The sequence below is a fragment of the Scomber japonicus genome, chromosome 12 (assembly GCF_027409825.1).
Source record: "Scomber japonicus isolate fScoJap1 chromosome 12, fScoJap1.pri, whole genome shotgun sequence".
NCBI classification, from domain to species: Eukaryota; Metazoa; Chordata; class Actinopteri; order Scombriformes; family Scombridae; genus Scomber; species Scomber japonicus.
Genome location: NC_070589.1, coordinates 10,035,535 through 10,055,782, shown reverse-complemented (window position 1 = coordinate 10,055,782; position 20,248 = coordinate 10,035,535). Strand labels below are relative to the sequence as shown.

Below are 20,248 nucleotides of genomic sequence, written 5' to 3'. Positions count from 1 at the left end.
CCCAAAACAAAAGCCCCTCATTGCCAGCACCGAACACATTAGCTGCTGCTGGATTCAAGGACTGTCGGAAAAATGTGCCAACATCGCTTGTAACCACGAACCGCAACGAGAGTACATTAGCTTTCTGCTAGTGTGTGATTTACTGAAAGTCAATGAGAGCATTTACATAGACGGGAGCCGCGTGTAGTTCACGGATGCATGTACACCTGGCGTACTCAACGTTGTTGGGTTTTTTTTGCATAATGTTGTTTGCCAGTTTAACTACCAAATACAATGTAACGTGTGCTATTTTCCATCCTCGTGTAAAATTTAAAATGAGACAATAACAATTACACTGTGGTTTGTTACAACGTATGATCAATTTTGTTATCGTTTCCAAAGATGCTTAAATTGACTTGTGTATGGAAAGAACGAGCAAACAAAGAAGCCATGAAGGCAGCGCAGTTCAAATCCACAGACCTCTGTCGGAACCATGTGTCTCATTCAACTCAAGTACTATTCCGTTCATAAAGAAAACCATATTAACTTAAAAATAAGTTGTGGACACTTTTAAGGGTGCTGCTTTTAAATAAATGTTGATTTTCATTTAAGTAGTAAAAGACTGGCCGCTGTAAACAAGATTACAGCGTTCATTCATTTGGAAATGAATGAACGGCTAAATCTGCGCAGTGACAACAGGGTCGCAGCATGAGGACAGTGTATTACCACCTGCTTTAGGGTCCAATAAGTTGTATCATACCATTTCCACCAAATAAAGGCATTTTATTTTTTCAATGTTTTTTTTGTTGTTGTTGTGAAAGTTGGGACTTTGTGGGAGTCTTGCCTTTCAGGCAGCAGCACCGCCCCCTGGCCCATCCTTTAAGAACAGGCCTAACCGTTCCCCAAAGATAAAATGAATTAAAGCTCCCACCCCACAGTGTGCTCCATGACATAGCCTCCTGCTTTTCTAAAAATTTCTGTACATTTAGCCTCATTGGGTATTGACTATTGTATTTTCTGATAGACATGACTATTTTTTGAAATTTAACTACACTCCCCAACTAGGCTTTAATACACGTGCCATCAAATAAGTGTTTGATACCAGTTCAGTCTCTATTTCAGAAAAACAGGCCGATAACATCTCAGCTACAATATTTCAGGTATAGTTAAATAAAATAAAAAAGTCAAGCGATGAAATATATAGTGAAACAGTTGCTGGGTAAGACAGACCCTCTGTTCCTTTCATTTTATTCTAAATTTGAAGTAGTACTGTTCCTTTGAAGTAAAAATCAGTAGTGAGGCTTCCCTCATATATCTCAGGAATGCTGTGTATGTTAACACTGCTGCCATTTGTAACTCATGGTTTATAATAAAATTTAAGCTCCAACACGACCCAACAGCAAACCTTACAGTTCCCATTTTGTGAAATTCACAATAATACGAACAAACTTGCTTTCACTGTAGATTGCTGTTATTCATATCACAGATACAGTCAGATCATAAAACAAGAATAGTAACTCATTGCTGTGATCTTTGCACCATAGTACACAATTGACCAGCTCTACATTGTACAATACACCCATCCTCCTAGCACTGCTTCAGTAACTAATACGCCACTTTCCCTCTCCCTCCCTCCCTCCCTCTCAACCCCCACCCCTCCCATATAGTGAAAACAATAACAGAACATCCACACATCGGATCCCCTTGTAGTTCACAGATTCGTCTGGACACACAAGATATGACCAAACGAGATTGGGGCATTGTGGGATCTGGATTCAGGCTCTGCTCAGTACACATGTCCAGTTTCATGTAGCACGAGAAGACTGGTATTGAGGTTCTTAGATAAGAAAATGGTATCTGTACAGCAGGGGTCCCCTTTTGGTCACGGCTGGGAATGTGATGGGAATTCATAGATTTGGAGGAAGAGGAGGAGAATGACGAGTCATGAAGTAAGAAAGCTCAGCTTTTTGCCATTTTGTCAGAGGTTAGAGAGGAGGACTGAGGAGAGAAAGATGGACACAATTCTCAATGATGAAAAAGAAAACAGATGGGTGCAAACCTGCTCCTTTCATGGAAAAAAATCCTATATAAAATAAAATGAATAAAAGTAGCAACAAAACAACACATTCATCCATAATTTGATACATAATATGGTAAAAATAAATGAGGAATAACATAATTCATTTCTGAGAAGGGGACTAAGTCAGATGTGTTGGGTGAGTGGGGTTCAGTCAATCCTCTGAGCTAGATGAGGAGTCGGAGTCCTTCTGTGCTATGATGACATCGTCCAACAGAGCTTCTTGATCCGAGCTGTCATAGTCACCTTGGGAAAGGCTGTCCCCACCCTCCATTTTAACATCAAAGTCCGGACTCGTGAGAAAGTGATGGGAGGTCTCCAGGTCCTCCTCATCCATCATGTAGGCTCCGTCTGACACCAGAGTCTCCTCTTCAACTCCGTCTATGTTGGGGTCTTCAGGGGTGGGCTCTGGAGTGTGGTGATGGTGGTGGTGATGGTGGTGATGATGGCGGCGCCGGCTTTTCTTAGGGATCTCCGAGTGCTCGGTCAGCAGTCGGTGGAAGAAAGTCTCAGGCAGGAAGCCCTGCAAGAAGAACCATTTTTCATTAGACACAGAGTTGATGGATATAAAAAAAACTTTTATATAGTTTTTCAATTTTCTGACTGGCTGTGGTGTAGCTTCATTGGTCTTAAAGAGAACTGAAACCATATTTAAAGTCATAAATATATGTAAAAACAATTAAATGCAGTAGTTAAACAAGTCATTAATAAGACCGATCACATTGGCTGAGCTGTGGGGCTTTACAATTAGACCTAAACACTTTTTTTATTGTATACATACAGCCCAGGTGGTACATTTCCTACTAAAGAGATGATTAAATGGAAGAGTGAAGCAGATAAGTGTTTGGAGTACGTACCGAGTTACGAACAGTTTCAGACCAATCGGGTGCTACAGCATTATCAGGATTCTCCTCCAGGTATTCCCTCAAGTCTTGCAGCAACGGACAGAAAGCATTTCCGACCTGCAGCGGAGGAACATTTTTGATGTCTGTCTGTTAGCAAGAAATACAACACAGCCGACAAATCCAACTGACGTGCATTTATACCAATTAGACGTCTCACCTTCTTCCCTGTCCTCATGTTAATGACTTTGACCTTCTCGCTACCCGTCACGGCTTTATCTGCCCTCCTCCTCCTCTTCCTCTTGCTCCTGTTCACGAGAAGCTGAGGAAATGAGACAAATGATGTAATAAAGCAGAAACAGAGCTCAGACGTTGACATTTTGTTTCCAGATCAGCCTCAGACCAGGTAATATGAATTGACACTTGTTGAAAAGTTGCTCCTATCCCATAACTGATATGCGTTGTGAAAGTACCTCCAGCATGTCTCCCTCCACCTCATAGTCTGGGTTCTCCTTCAGCCAGGTGGGAGGGTCCCTGCGCCGAGGAATTCGCTCCAATGAATCGTTGAGTCCATCTGGGTCTGATAACTGGAAAAAAAGAAGCAGAGGGAAAAAAAGAAAAAAGTTAGCCAAGTAAATCCAATGCGGTTTTGTTTTTGCATTCAAGTGTGCCTGTACTACAGAATAAAACACATGTCCGTCTGATACCTCTTGGTCCTTGCGCCGCTTGCGGCTGCTCTCTCCTCCAGAGCCATTGGGCATCAGGGCCTGCTTAGAGAAGGTCAGCTTCAGTCCCTCCTCCTGGTAGAGTGAGAGAAAGAGGGGTCTCTAATTAACACAGCTGCATTTCAAAGTACGTAACTTAGACACTTAAACACTAAATTCAATTGTTTTAATAGTAGCGCTAAAAACCTGCAAGATTCATACAGAATAAAGGATTTTATTTGACAACCAAATGTCAGTTTTTGCATATTTTTATATTAATGTATTCATGTATTTTAACTGGCTTTCTTTCAGGCACCCACAGTTTCTTTTATAGTGTGACATTTACATTAGCTTCCAAGTATAACAATTAATACATTTCACAGAACCTTTACAGAAAATCTGACCAGCTTAGTGAAATCCTGAACAATTCAGTGTATTCTCACCTTGAGGAGTTTAACAGTGAACTCTCCGTCTTCTCCCTCAGCCCCGGGGCCACCAGGTGTAATGGTGGGTTTACGGATCACCCTCGTGTAGGCCATCTCATCTCCCATCAGCTCCGTGCTCGGGTTGAGCTGAGCCTCGGACACGTAGCGTCGACCTGACGGCCACTGACCGGACAGCACCAGCGTACATAAACTGTCCAAACGGTTGATCAACACGCGGTCCTGAGACGAAAACGGAGTCCCATAAGTTAAGTCATTCACCACCACAGGATCAAAATATGGTTTACTCCTTTAGGCAAAGCCACGAATAGCATCAAGTCTAGACTCATATTCTGTAAAATAAACATGAATTACCTTGGGCCAGTCCATTCTGAGAGGATCTGGGGGTGGAATGCCGTCCTGAGACGCAGTCATGGAGAGTAAACTGTTATCTTCATCCCCGTCGCACACCTTCATACCAGCTGGAAAAAAGACAAAAAAGGGGAAATGGTTAAACTGGTTGCTTTCATTCTCGCAGTGTTTAACAATGTTTGTATTTATGAACCAGCTTACCTCGTTCCCCCTCTTCCTCACTCTCTCCGCTGTCATCACTGCTGCCTGATCGTTCAGAAGACGATGAGCCTGAATCCGAATCCGAATCTGAATCAGACCCTCCTTCGCCACCTCCCTTCCTTCCTCTTCCCCTGGGCCTGCTGCCCTTGAAGCTCCAGCCCGGCCCCCCCGCCTTGCTATCATGGTGACTCAAAGGCGTGCTCTGCAGGCTGGCGCCCAATTCACCTACGAGCAAGTGGGCGTCGTCTTCAGGTACCTCCTCCTTCACGCTGGACACGTCCTCCTCAATCTTTGGTTGGCTGAGGGGCATGATGGGCATGATGGGCATGATAGGCTGTGCCATTGGTGGTGGAGGTGGCAGTGGTGGGGCCTGCTGGTTCTGGATGAACTCGTCGCGGGCCTGATTGAAGGTGAACTGCGGGTCTGCGAAGATGGAGAGCTCGGTGCGGCTGACACCATGCAGGGCGGCACCCAGCATCAGCTGACGATCGTGGTCCGGTACGTTCCACCATGTGGGCAGCTCAGAGCTGGTTGGGGTCAGCAGCAGGTGTTCCTCCAGGGAGGGGTGCGGCAAGACTCGCTCACGTAGGCGACGCAGGAGGCTTATACGGTAAAGTGTGCGGGAAGCGCGCTCTTCAGTGATGGGGGCCACAGTCTGAGGATGCTCTACTATATCTGAGTGGGAGCAGAGTAAAAACAGCTACGATTATGTGTCTGTAAAGTCAACATGCTCCACTTGCCAAAAATGGGAAAAAACTGAAAAAAAAACTGTAAATGAAGATATTAAGACTATAAGAAACTAGATTTATCCCCATCATCTAAAATGACCTATATATAAATACTGGAACCCCTGCTTGAAATATACAATCTAAGTAAAAAAGAACAAAATGTAGCCCACTAACATCATAGTGTTGGATTCCACACCACCATAAATTAAGTATGTACCACTGTAACTGCTGGTTAAACAGTATAATTCATCCTAATATTAACAACATGTGCGGTGATAGTTACCTTCACCACGGATCGGGCGCAGGTGACAAACCCTCCGGCACATGGCGACGAAAGCGCGGAAGTATCGACTGAGGCTCTCATCAGTTTTTTTATCTAGACGAGCAAAGGTGCGGAAGCGGTTCCAGTCAAACTCTGATTCTCCGCCCTCGAGAAGACCTGGCTCTTTTTTAATCCTCTCCACGCCGAAAGTTGACACTACACGATAGAAGTCGCATTCCTCCCTACGTGTCCACCTGTCAAAAAAAAACAGAAAGCAAGTTGGGTGATCCAGGTGATTCTGGTGATTTGACATTACAGCTAGAATGTGAAAGTGGAGTGAAACTTGAACTACACGTAGAATGAGTGTGTGAAAACAGCGCCTTTATTAAAAAAACAGTGAAATACTGGAATACCTTTGCTGCCGCTCCTGCCGTGCGATCTCCTTCAGCTTGCTGGCTTGTTCGCACCGTCTGCGCCTGCGGTCGCCCTTCGCCTCGGCTTCGATCTTCAGCTGCTCCTGCCTGTAGCTGCGCTGGTAAGCTGTGATAAGCCGCCGCAACCGCGCTGTGAGCGTTGAGCTAGAGGGCCACTCACACGCACCGCTCTGACTCTGGCTGGTAAAGCTTTCTATGATCACTGGTGGTGCCTTGTCTTCGACAGAAATCTCATCCTCCACGTTCATAGAGTCAGCCTGGACGACGACAAAACAGCATTAACAACCCCAAATGGAAACCAATAAATACATCAATTCCAGGCTCTATCTATTTATTTATTTATGGGTAAATGACAATTTGTACAAATTCGTACCTCCTCGAAAAGATCTTTGGCGTGTCTTGAGGCAGGCTTGAACTCAGGGTCCTCTGAATACTTGTCATAGTCAGCTCTGTACGACACAAACAATAAACCATCATCAAACAGGAAAAAGATGAGATAAGTCCAGTATATCTACATGTGTCATGAAGTCTAATTTAAGCCTTTGACCTTTTTAATCCAACTTATGACGTACAAGACAAAGTTTGGAACTGAAATGTCTGCAATTTGAACAATTTACGACTGTTATGAGATGAAGTAGTAAATAAGGACAAAGGACGAGGCACTGTTAGCATCACTCACTCGTCTCCCAGCTCGGCATCACCAGTGTGCTGCTCGGCGTCTATGGCTTTGTCGTCGGGCCGACCGGCTCTCTCCAGAAAGGAGAGACAGGGATCAGCGCGCATGGTGGTGTACATCTCATAACCTGGCAACAGAGACACAGCCAAAATCATTACATGCTAAAAAACACGCTAAACAGATTGTGCAAAGACATGTTCGAGATGCTCTTATAATATTACCTACCATGTTTAAATACACCAGCCAGCAGTGAGCGGTCTGCTTCAGTATCCCACCATCCTGCTGGTACCTCCTGCTGCTCCATCTCTGGCATCCAGACATCAACATCCCTGAAGAATAAATGACATGGGTTACAGTGTGTTAGTGTGTGTTCTGGAGAAAGTAGGTCTTCTCTTGATGTGCAATGTGCTGGATTACATACCTGATATCAGCTCCTTTCAGGACAGAGTCAGCATGTTCGCCAATCACCTCCTGTTTCAGGTAGTAGAGCATTCGCACCCTCAGCAACACCCTAAAGGAGGAAGGAGAGAAGGAGTTTTAACATAGAAACACAGATGAGATTACACATGGACGTAAAGCATGGACGGGGGCTTCACTGACTTGTTGCACTGGTGCTTGAGGTGTTTGCGGTAGCTGTCGTCAAGCAGCAGGGTGTCGGGGTTGTACTTGCGGATCCACTCCACCTTCTGTACATCAAATGTACTCTGGGCTTTTACCCTCTTACCCTTCCTGCCTCTTGGAACAGGGATAGACAGGCCTAATCAGAGAAAATAAAACGTTAATGTACAAATATTCAGTTCAGCCAAATACATAAACCATGAAAACATCACACGGACAAGCAAAGTAACATTTCTATGGTTGCTTACCAGAGTGGTTAAGTAGTGTTTGGGGTTCGCGACCGTTCTCCGGCGGCGTGATGAGCTCCCAGATGAAACTCTTGATGTTCTCATCTCCGCGGTAATGGAGCAGGCAAAATACCAAGATGACGCGGCAGATCGTCTCCACGTCGCGCTCGCTCAGTCGCCGTTTACACCTGGCGTGGGAGAGGATGTCCCTCCAGCGACCCCATCTGGAGAAGAAAAAAAAGGGTCAAAAGTGCAGAGGGTCAGACAGGTTATTCTCATCGGGACAACTTGAGCTTATTAACTCAATAACAGTTCAAAATAATGCAGATCAAATCAAATAAGACTTTCACCCATTAAATTAATTAATGTGCTGAATGATATGATTTGGAGAAGATGTGTTCAGGTTGGGGTTAGGCTAAAACAAATAAAAAGCCTTGAGACCATGTAAGAAAACTGGTCTGACTCACTATCAACAAAGTCTACATACCCATAGACAAGCAGGTGTTTTTCTACCCGGAAACAGTCGGTGCGACCGTAGCCACCTCCACTGTGGCGGTCGGACCGTCGGGAGGACCGCGACTGTCTGGAATTGGCAGGTGGATACTCGTCGTCGCTTTCCATATCAGACAGTTCTCCACCTTCACCTCGTAAACTGGAATACTGACGGGTCTGCTTGCGTACTCTGGGAGTGTCGATCACCAGAGTGTTCTGTGAGAGAAGGAGTAACTTCTGTTAGCGCTCAAGTCAAGTTAGTTCAGTATTACTATGCAGGTAGATCAAACACCAGTAAAAGCTACTAAACTGACCATGAATTAACATCACAGATTTACCTTCCTGTTGATGGAATCCATGTCTATGTCCGCTTTCTTTGCCCACTTCTGCCAGAATTCAGGGTCATCGAGGGCGATGTCGTTGCGGTTCTCAGAGGCCACAAAGCTGGCCTTGGAGAACGTGGAGCCCTTGCCTTCACTCTCGATGGTGATGGTGGTGGCTCTTCGCTGAAGGATCTGGTCGATGTCCTCCTCGCAGAAGCGACTACCCTCATCATTCTCATCCATGATGGCTGCATAGGCTCCCTTCCTCAGTAGGTCCTCGATCTCCTTCTTGGAGAACTGCTGGATCTGTTGAAAGGTGAGCAGGAAGCCGTTTTCATAAGAGGTACAAACTGGATTAAGAGAAGAGTTTTGTGAACATCACCTTAAAGTTCATGAGTTAATGACCAGTGGGTTTTCTTACCCCGTTGACGCTGCTGTCTTTGTTGCCGCTCATGCTCTGCAGGACGGCACGGTCCAGGCCAAGCTTGAGACTTGCTTTATCCAGCATCTCCCTCTCGTACGAGTTCCTGGTGATCAGACGGTAGACCTTGACGGCCTTAGACTGGCCAATACGATGACACCGTGCTTGAGCCTGGAGTAGGAAAAGACATTTAAAAAGGCGTTGAGCTGTTAAATACGAACAAATCAGTAAGAAAAAGAAATTGAAAAGAGCTGTGTGCATGTTATGATGTATGTTATTCATCAGGTCTAATCTAGCACAGTTGAATCTTGTACCTGCAGGTCATTCTGAGGGTTCCAGTCAGAGTCAAATATAACACAGGTGTCGGCAGCAGTGAGGTTAATACCCAGACCACCAGCACGGGTACACAGCAGGAAGACGAAGCGGTCCGAGTCGGGCTTGCTAAAGCGATCGATGGCAGCTTGTCGCAAGTTCCCACGTACTCTGCCATCAATTCGCTCGTAAAGGTATCTGTAAAAATGAGTTCAAACACTTTACATTAACTTACACGCATAATGCGCTCAAGACAATTACTACAGAACTTGTGAAGTTTTTGAAAATCATTATCATACAGCTGGATCCTCATACCTTTTGTTGATGAGGTAGTCCTCCAGAATGTCTAAGCAGCGCACCATCTGGGAGAAGATGAGCACTTTGTGGCCGCCAGCTTTGAGGCGTGGCAGCAGCTTGTCCAGTAGCACCAGCTTGCCGGCTGACCGAATAAGGGCCTGCAAATGGAAGTCCGCAGCCAGGGGGTCGTAAACCTCCCGCAGCTCTGCTACGATCTTCTCCTCTGCGCCTGGACATGACAGATAAACCGGTGTCAGTTCATCATGCTGTCAAAGCTTATACACATACAGGAAGGAATGGCACTAAGGATTGAGATGCACATTTGCTAGTGAAATCCATCAGCAGCAGCCTGTATAAAATATTGTAGTGACAGTTCACTTTGATGTTTCACTGTTTATGATCTAAGACAGAACTAAACCACATCATGTCACTGTTTGAGCTCTTAGCCTTTCATAAGTAGCTATACCTAGTAACGGTCAAGCTGAACGTGTATGTAGGGCTGGGCAATACAGCCTACAAATACAGTATTTTTGACTATATTGCAGTCTGATCTAAACTACTGTAAAATAGGTTAAAAAAAGCTGTAAAACCCCCCCCAAAAACTACTAAAATACTGTATAAACTGCTTTTACAATAAATAAAGTACTGTTACAATAGAGTTATATGAAATACTGTTATGAAGTTTTTAAAAAGTAGTTCTGTGTCTGAGAGAGCCATAGGAGACGGCAAGAGAAGACAAACACCAGAACGAGTCTGATGCCAACTGCTTCGAAAACATTACATGACAATCTGTATTCATATGTTTGCGACATAGTAATTTACTACATCCCACATAGAACAAGCAGCGATACACCGAGTGTATTCGATATATTAAATATATCACCCACCACCATCTGCCTGGCATCTAATTTATCTCTAAATAATGCATTACTGTAAAAAGACTGGATTTTTACATGTGACTTTAGCCATTGTTTTCCTACAGACTGAGCAACAGCTGTCCTGCTAACTCAGATTTTACATGGTCACTGGCTTTTCAAAGCGCAATCAGTCACGTTAGCAGACCGAGAGGCTTTAACCATGGAGGAAGTCTCTCCAACGTTTCCAAAGAAAGCACGTATTGTTTTCTTGTCAGGATTAATTTAAAAGTTTTTTGTTACACAGCAAATACATGATGCAATGACTTGCAATGGATCTCTCAGTACTGTCCAAACCTGCAGAGAGTGCAATTTAGACTGCTTATTATGTGTAGGCAGCTTTAGAAAACACTCAAACCTCTGATTTAATGTCGGCTCATTCTGAAAAAATGGCCCTAAATACATCATTACAGCACATGTTTAAAAACTGCAATGACCAGTGGCAGCACTTCCTTTCCCGTTTTTCAACCAAGTGGAAAGTCAACCATTCAGGAATTACTCTACTCCAAAGATTGTATAGCAGGTACAGCACAATTCATGTCAGTTACTTTTGGGAATGCACGTACAGGTATTTATTTTGAGCCTACATATACCAAACACAGCTTAACATCTTGTAACCACTGTCTCAATGCTTCAGAAAGGCGCTCATAGCCAATAAGCTAATAAGAACTAATAAGAAGACCATGAGTTAATACTGAGATGCAATACCATTGATGAGGTAGGGGTGGTTGCAGCACTTGCGCAGCTCCATCATAGTATTGAGCAGATTGGGGACGTTGCTGTTACTGTTTGCCCCTAAACTGAGGAAACTGAAGTTCCTCTCCAGGATGGCTCGGTAATACTTCTTCTGGACATCTGTCAGCTCGACCTGATGGGAGAAATAGTGAGATTTTAAAATTCAACAGAAATCTTACAATATACTATGTTACTGGTGGTGCTTTCTTAAGCTTTTTGGTACATATGTGTCATTTTCATTGATTCATGCATGTCTTTGGGCAACTATCACTGTTTTCCAGTCCTGTTTTAGCGAGACTGGAAAGACAAACTGTCGTCTTATTTATGTCCTAACGAGCTCCAGACATAACACAGTTTTACAGAGAATTCGCATCATTTACACTAACCTCAATGATGGTCTCCTGTTTGGGGGCCAAATTCTTCTCGACATCCTCTTTGAGCCTTCGCAACATCATGGGCTTCAAGATGGCCTGCAGCTTCTGAACCTAATGGGCCAAAACAAAGCAATGATCACATGATGTGACAGCTGAACATTAACATGTTCAATGTGCATATATGATAAGATTCATGTAGATTTCAAAACAACAGACTGATAGATGTGTCTGTGAATATGAATCGTCAGTGCCAAGATAAGTACCTGTTCCTCCGTTTTGAGGTCTCCAAAGTCTCTGAGGAACTCCGTCTCAGAGGGGAACTGGGTGGGCTCCAGGAAATGAAGCAAGCTAAAGAGTTCCTCCACAGTGTTCTGGAGAGGAGTGCCTGTCAACAGGACCTTGTGTTCCTGGGAATAACCACACCACACACGCAAAAAAGAAGACACGAAGAGAGGAGGGAAGGTGTCTTAACTGTAGGACCTTCAGCAATATGTGTGCACACTTGAGAGATACATTCTGCTGCAGTCAACATACCAGGTCCAGCATCTTTAAGCTATCCAATAGCTTGCAGTTGCGATTCTTGAGGCGGTGAGCTTCATCGATGATCACACAGCGCCAAGCGATCTCCCTCAGCTCCGGGCAGTCAGACAAAATCATCTCAAAGGTTGTGATGAGGGCGTCAAACTTGTACGCACCTGGGATCAAATGTTCCTGTAGACAGAATGCCGATTCCCATTACAAATGTTCAACGCGACTGAAAGTCATCAAGCGACAATCAAATCTTTACTCCACCTTGTCATCCTTGCAGTACATCTCATACTGCTGGATCATCTGTCGGCTGGCCAGGCTGCCATGGTAGACGATGGCGTTCATGCTGGTCCACGTGGAGAACTCCCTCTCCCAGTTGGTGATGGTGGAGAGGGGAGCGATGACCAGGAAGGGGCCCTGGATGCCGGCAGAGTACACCTCAGAAAGCAGTGCGATGGACTGGATGGTCTTCCCCAGACCCATCTCATCTGCCAGGATACAGTTCTGCCTGAGATACAAGAAACAGGAAGTGTGAATATTGAAGAAAAGCATGATTCAATATGGACTTCTCTGTTTTTCCCAAAATATAGATGACACAATGCCTAATTCATCTTGCCCCCCCAAATACTAAACTTGCTACTTCTACTACAGTTTGACTGTGGCTCTTGCACTTTGCTACAGGTGACCGTCAAGTATCATACATATGTTTGTGTGTGTGATATATACCTGTTGTACCAGTTGAAAAGCAGCCAGTTGACTCCCTCTAGCTGATACTCTCTGAGTGTGTTGCCATTCTTGTACTCTCTGGTCTCCTCCAACTTCTTCCATGAACTGGCTGCAGGCCGCACCTGATAAAAAGGATAAATGTCACAGGCATGATGACACAGAACACACAACTCTCTGCTCGACAGGTTACACAGGCCAGTAGCCCCCACATTAAGAATGAAAATACGCAGACAAGCAGGTGGTTTAAAAACTGCTTCTGCTATTTTTCACTTGACTGCTCACCGCTCTCTTCAAGCGAGGTTGTCGGTTTTGGATTTTGCTGAACTCTTCAACTTTGCCCTCATCCACATCCTCCTTTAGCTCCCAGGTGGCGTCTTCGTAAGGCAGAGAACACCACTTCACCAGGTAGTAGATAACAGGCTAGACGGAGTGAAGGGGGAACAGGTGAATTCAAGTATCTAACTATTGCAAACATGCTACTATGGTTCAAAGTTCAGCTAAATAGCCATGAGAGGGACGGCTGATCTTTTATGCCCCGTTTTGAAAGCGATTATTTGACGTGGCCTGGTTTCTCACCTCGCCGTTGTCCTTGTCCACACTGTGGGATACGTCCAGGATCCTGTCCGCCTCCATGTAGTCGGGGTTGAACGGCTCCTCGTCCTGAAGAGAATGACAGGGTAAGAGACAGTACGAAAACTGTATGTGTATAGTTATACAGCAGGTGAAGCAGCTTGACCCCTCAACCTTGCTGATATACTCAAACATCCTGTTAAGAAACTGCAGAGCCATTTTTATTTAATAAAGCATCGAAAAAAAGGTTCCCTCTTACCTCTTGGAACAGGTGCCTCATCTGCGCATGCTTGGTCTTAAACCTCTTGATCTTTTGATGGATCCTCTTATCTTTTTCCAGCTGCTCCAAACTGGCCCACTCACAGTGTAAGTATGAACTGAGAATGAAAGAGTGATGATTTATTTACATACTCATAAGCGATTTTTTAAAAAAGTGCCCAACGCCAAGGCCAAAGTTATTGGTTGAGATATTACTACTTACTAGTTCTTGTATTTTACAAAGAATTCCTCAACATTGGTGTACTGGCCTTGTGATACCTTCAAGAGAAAAAAAAACAGGGTTGTTTTCTAATGATTCTCATAATTAAATGAATAAAGGAGCAGCATTGGAACATAAAGTAAATGGCGTCAACATACTTCCTTCTTGGTTAATCTCATAGAAAGAACTTTGTCTACAATTGCAGCATCTTCCTCACTTGGGTTTTCCTGTAAATATACATAAAAAAAAGAAAAAAAGAATAAGTATATATATGAACAAATCAACCCACTCTAACCAACATCCATCTCATGATAGTCCTTCATCCAGTCTCACTGCAGAAGAATGAATTATGTGTCAATATTTCTAAGCTCTCACCACAAAGAACTGCATGCTGGGCTGTCCGTCGCCATCCAGCTCCATTTCCTGCTTGAGCTGTGCTGCGCTCCCGCCGCTGATGGACGCCACGGCCGCCGCTGTCGTAGTAACGTCTACGTCTTCCTGCTCGTCCTCGTCGTCCGTTATCTTGATATCCAGGTCTTCGGTGTACTTCTTCCTTTTCACCACGCGATTGGAGCGCCTCTTCTGCACGGAAGGAGAGAGGTGTCAGTTGAAATTGTTTTGGAAAGGTCAGCATAAAAAACCCCCAAAGACACCCAAATATCCACACGTGCCAAATTATGTAGAATGAAGAGGGGACGACTGAATTGGGACGTTCCTTTCACAGCAAGCAACGGGTCTCCAAAATTACATCACGGTTGACCTGAAAACTCGTCTTCACTTGCCAAACTGGCTTCTGCAGGGTTACACCGTGTAACTAGTCTACAAAGCTGTCTCGTTTCCATTATTTCTGTTACACTAGACATGTTTTGACTTGACAAATATAAGAACTCGCTTGCTGCTAATGAGTGTGGCTATAGTAAAACATTACAGCTTGTCATGTATTAACAAAGGGTGACCTTAAAAAGACAAATCAAGCTCCAAGATAAATAATGACTGTATGCTCTCTGCTATTTGTTCTGTTGACTATCAATAAGATTCACGGGGAAAGTACTGATCCTAACAGTGTGACCGTGTGAGTTCTTGTACCATTGTCATGTCATCCTCCAGTGCAGCAGGTGAGGCGGGGCTCAACTCCCCATCAGAGTGGTCTGAGGACGCGTTCCTCTTTCTTTTCTTGGCTCCCACTAGAGTAATAGTGCTGGGGAGGATGGAGGGAGAGAGGAAAGAAAACACATAAATTGGCATCAAGAGGATGATAATAAATATAGTTTTCTACAAGGCTGCCTTTCAAAGCATGCATCACTTACTTTGTCTTGGTTTTACTTTTGCTCTTGTTCCCAGCCCCAGGTATTACTGTGCCTCCGGCCACTGTGGTTGTCCCTCCCGGCGTTTTCACTTTGCTCTTTTTGTCAGCCCCTCCTGTGGTTTTGGGTGTCATTCCTCCAGCTATGGAGCCTTTCTTCTTGCTCCCGCCTCCGCTGGACTTCTTCTTAGCAGCTGACACCACAGTCAAAGTGCCCCCCATCTCTGGAGAAGTTTGCGTGGATGGAAGCTCGTCCTGGTTCAGGACTCTGGGGAGGTTCTTCTCGCCGCGCGCTTTGGCCCGTGCTATCGCTTCGGCCACGATGCGGTTCGCCTTCTCTTGCTTGCACAGGATCTCCACCCGTCGCACGGAGGCTGGCTCGCCGGGGGCCTTGGTGATGCGGATGGCCTGGGATGGAGTGGTTGTAGTGGAAGGGCCTGCGGCAGACGTGTTGATGACCTTCACCACTGAAACTGTCCCGCCAGCCGAAGACACTGCGCTCGTCTGTGAGAGGACATGGTTTTCTTTAGTTTCTGTCAGATTTCATTTAAACAAAACCTTAGTCTCTTCTTTAATGTATTGTAAAGAACGTCCATGCACATCTGGAGGTCTACCTGTGGCTGCAGAAGCATTTTGAGCGGCACTGCGACTCTCTGTCCTCCTTGGCCTTGGGAGATCTGCAGCACCTGTGGGCTGCCAGTATTGCCAGTTCCTGAAACCAGCTGGTACTGTATAAGTGAAAGAAGAGACGAGTCAAGTCACAATCTGCTTTGATAGATCTTAAAAAACAAAATTTGGGTTAGATGTAACACATTTAAGCATTTATACAATCTAGGTATTTGGCAGGATTAGATGTTTTTTGGAAAGCTGCTTGTTTGGCATCTTCTTCACAATCAGATTGGAGTGATATGAATTTCATCACTGAGTGTCCGGTGCAGAGATTAGTCCAGGATGCACTTAGACAGCTTTGCGGATTTTTGGATAGCACCTTTGAGAAAGACAGGTTACCCCCCCCCCCACTCCCCCACCCCCCCACAAACGGCTTCAAGCCTTTCTGCTAAGCCAGGCTAACAAGCCAGCACAGAGATGAAGCTGATGTTAATCTGTTCTTGGTAAATAGCAAACAAGTATATATTGAACCGGCTGCCATATTGCTTTAAAAGGTCATTCAGCAATTCAGCAAAAAACATCCACAGATATGAGGCATATTTACTTTGAGGATATGTAACTTTCAAAGCTGATAAACCAATAATGAATTCAACTGCTGAATCCTATCTAGCATGAGGAGCACAATGCTTATTGCCATCTTTAGAGAGTAATGGATACTAGCAGAGCCAGTGTGGGAATGTTCATCATTTGGACTGATCTGTTCTGGCCACACAATAGCAGTCATTGCGTAGTATCACATTTGGACATCTGAAACAAACAGAACCAACTGCTCCAGTCCAATACAAATGTCAGCAAGCTAAAATATTAGTCACATAAAGCCACATTTGTTGTGGGAGCTGGGGGGAATTTTGGTGAACAGTATCATGTCACAGCGGGTCAGATTTCATAATGCAGTATTGGTATTAAATAAATACTGGCCAATGGTTTAAACTGAAATGCTTTGTGTTGCATCTCTGCAATGATGTCTTGGGAGAGTGTTTGCCTCGTTTCGCTGCATCAACACCAAATAGACAATTCAATGTTTGACAAGCAAACATTAATATATAAAAGAGAAATGTCAAACCTCAGAGAAATTTGTCACAAACAAGAGAACGACATCAACAAGACAGAATGTGACTCAGAAATGACCTGATTTAACAGGTAAGTTCAAAAAGTAAAACATTTCTTTCTCACCTTAACTCCTCCTTGTTGGTTGGGCTGCTGCTGAACCTGCAGCTGAATTGTGAGGACTTTGGGCTGCCCTCCAGCCTGGCCTGCAGCTCGGGCCTGGGTTAAGGCTGCTAGCTGGCTTCCCTGGAGCACCAGTTTGCCCCCGGGGAGCTGACCTAATACTAGTCTAGTTGGGGTTTGGGCCTGTTGGCCTGTTGCTGTCTGAACCTGTGTGACCTGCTGCTGGGCTGTAACAGCTTGACCCGCTGACACAGCAGAGGCAGCCTGGGAGGGCTGCTGGAGAACCAGAGTGATTCGTTTTCCTTCGGCACCCTAGAATCACATACAGAGAATTAGACTCATTGTGACAGTCAGAAAAAGACTGACCTCATTATACATCTTGTGAAAGTCAGTTACAACCCTGATAGTAAACCATAACACCACACTAAACATCACCCGCTATGCTGCAGCTGTCATGGTGTCACCTTGTGGTGTGCCTGTGGAGGCAGAAGAGGTGGAGCTCACCTGTGTTTGTGCCTGCATCGCTGGCTGGAGCTGCACCTGGCCTTGGGCTTGAACCTGGATCTGTGTGGCCTGGCCCTGGGGTTGGACTTGGACTTGAGTCTGGCCTTGGGCCGGGATCTGCACCTGAACTTGCTGGCCTTGCGTCTGTTGCACCTGCTGGGGCATGGAGGTGAGTAGCACTTGTTTCACTGGCCCGTTGGGAGATTGCAGCAGCCTCTGCACCCCTGCAGCACCCACCTTTACTTGAGTCTGTCCTGGACTCGCCTGGTTCAAGACTGTTCCCCCCTGCAATATGGACATGCCAGGTTTGAGAGCAGTGCCAGACAACACACGGATAACCTTTCCACTGGTCTGGCCTGTGGCTCCAGACACAGTCTGCAGCACCTGGGCTTGACCCTGGGGACCTTTGAGAATGACAATTTTACCACCAGCCTGCTGTGTGATGGCAGCTAACTGCTGGGGAGTGAGCTGGTGCGTTATCTGTGTGAGCTGCTGTGTGGTGGCGGTGGTGGTGACCGGGGACGTGGAAACAGTCAGGGGTGAGCTCAGCAGGACAGTGCTACTGGTGACCACGTTTGCATTGCTGACAATGGGTATGGTGGCCTGGGCTTGGATTTGAGGTACAGTATCAACAGGGGCAGGGACTACAGTGGGAGTTGCAGCTATGGAAACAGTCTGAACAGGCACCACCGGCACCGGCTGCTGTGTGGGGGGTTGAATGGGGGCAGGGTCGGGGATGGCAGGGGCTGCTGCTACAGAAGCACCGAGGCCTGTGCTGACCGTCAGCTCAGGTGTGGGCTCCGACTCGGCTGGTGCGTCCACCTGGCCCAACGCCAGTTTAAGGGCCTCTTCCACAGGGTCCGAGGAGCCCTGAGAAAAGGAGTCGTCCGGGAGGGCATCCAGGTTAAACAGGGGTGTGTCCTCAAAGAGGTCCATGATGGGATCTGCCATCTTGCCCCCTCTCCACACAGGGAGATGGGCACAACGTTAGACACACTCCGAGATAGAAGCTAAATAGTAGTAGTCCAGATCTCCTCAATGCTTAAGCAAACTGCTGGAAAACAGAGGAGAGACACAGATATCAATGATGCAAAATTGGATATTATCTGAACAAAAGCTCTTACTGTTTGTGAGTTCCAGCATGTTTCACACCTGAAACTTTGTCTCATTTGATAATATTATAATAATAATAATAACCCTACATTATTGTCTTATCTAATTACTTTTCTCTGTGTAGTATATTTGGTCGCATATTGATACATATAACTCATTTAAATTAGGTTCTGAATGCAGGAGAAAGAGCGTACTTAAGTTTCCTAAATCACAGACAACTTTCATATAAACACGCTTACATTCATCTATTGAAGAGCTGTGAGCTGTTAACAAGTTGACTTTCTCTAAGTCAAGTCACACCAATAATCGATCACAGCAACGAAGTGAAGAAAAGTTTCACGGACACTAAAAGACTCGCTTTGTTTTGGTCGAATATAACATCTAACTCGCATCAATGTGACGTTACAGGTTTCATTCTTGTCAAAACAAATGACTTCAAATATTAAATAAGGCGGTTTTACTAGTTTTATACAAAGCCAAATAAAACATGAACAGAGTTGGTAGTGGAGGGAGATGCCTGGGGTGCTGATGCTGGACAGGCAGGATGCTTTCCTCTCTTGGTCGTATTGCAGTCTTTCTCACTAAACCCCGTCGGCTAGCATTAGCTTGTACCGCGACCAAGATGTGCCTCTTACAAAAGCGTGAGAGGCTCCGGACACATGCTCAGCCTCATAAACACGATATACTGAGAGTTTTAGAGCCGCTACTTCTCTTCTCTGTCATTTACTACCAACCATTCATCCTACCGGACTCCTTCAATCCCGTCAACAAACCGGACCAAACCAAAGCAACGTGCCACAATAACCACGTCCCCGTCAACGTTCAGACACGACTTAGGCCGCAATACTGTTTCGCTTGGTCCGCGTCTGTTTTTCGGCAAAAACACCTGAAAATAACCATCATGTCCACTGCCTTAAGTCTCACAGTAATAATTTCGGGGTGCTAAATTTACCTTTGCATCGACACACATGGCTTTCTCCGTCTCACAACACTGTACGATTACAGGAAACGGCCAGGGAAGAGCAGGAACTAACATTCTTGCCAGAGAAAGCGTAGAAAGCGTGCCCCCCCCTCCTCCGAATGCTATCTAGCGTTTTTGATTGGTCGGTTTTCTCTAGAGCCGGCAGCATACGGCTAACTCATTGGCTGAAGCAGCTATCCGTCATGTTGTACGGACGCTCCTGTGGGCGGGATGAGCGCCGTAGTTGGGTTGAGAAAACAATAAATGCGGCCTAGCCGAGCTCATTTGACTTGAGTTGATCTTCAACATCGATGTTCTTATTACTGCGATAGATGCTCTTATTAGAGAGAGCACGGAGCCTTGTAGAGCTGACCGGAGATACACAAACACACACGGGTGTTTCAATCACCTTTAAGGTATCATGGAGGGCACAAGCACCACAGGCCCATTTGTGAATGACACCGTCCGTTTTATTACACTGGCTGCGGCTCAACAATCAGCCCACATTGATATAAAAATGAATGGGGACCCATTATGATATGTCCCTAGTACTTTATAGAAATATACATCCACTCTCTGTGACGGATTTTAGTTGTTTTAATACAATGTTTTTAGATTCTAATTAACAGCTCTCCTCTGGGTACCAATGTAATTATCATTGGTGTGCTTGCATGAGTGATCCACTAGTGTGATTTAGTGCCCTCTAGTGATACCAAACTGAAACATGACCACTAGGCTGTTTTGGGGCAAATAAATGTTTTATTTGTTAGATTTCCAATTTTGATTTTAAACATGGTCAGATTAACATGTTAATTA

General features: G+C 45.2%; 1 protein-coding gene across 1 annotated transcript; it reads right to left on the bottom strand.

Annotated features, from left to right (window-relative positions):
• Positions 1-1,643: 1,643 nt before the first annotated feature.
• Positions 1,644-19,484, bottom strand: chd8 (chromodomain helicase DNA binding protein 8). The gene is made up of 39 exons (XM_053329743.1): positions 19,424-19,484; positions 17,359-18,412; positions 16,858-17,166; positions 15,630-15,743; positions 15,020-15,519; positions 14,799-14,910; positions 14,088-14,294; positions 13,871-13,939; positions 13,716-13,771; positions 13,494-13,611; positions 13,241-13,324; positions 12,947-13,084; positions 12,665-12,786; positions 12,203-12,446; positions 11,945-12,121; positions 11,674-11,817; positions 11,423-11,521; positions 11,010-11,169; positions 9,406-9,616; positions 9,093-9,288; positions 8,779-8,949; positions 8,373-8,663; positions 8,030-8,250; positions 7,564-7,766; positions 7,298-7,454; positions 7,119-7,208; positions 6,923-7,026; positions 6,701-6,824; positions 6,395-6,470; positions 6,001-6,278; positions 5,609-5,841; positions 4,598-5,272; positions 4,400-4,506; positions 4,046-4,267; positions 3,606-3,698; positions 3,372-3,485; positions 3,119-3,220; positions 2,914-3,018; positions 1,644-2,579 (listed from the first exon to the last, which is right to left on the bottom strand). The coding sequence occupies exons 2-39, from the start codon at positions 18,307-18,309 to the stop codon at positions 2,211-2,213; spliced, it is 7,746 nt and encodes a 2,581-aa protein (XP_053185718.1). The 5' UTR covers positions 18,310-18,412; positions 19,424-19,484; the 3' UTR covers positions 1,644-2,210.
• Between the last annotated feature and the right edge of the window lie 764 nt (positions 19,485-20,248).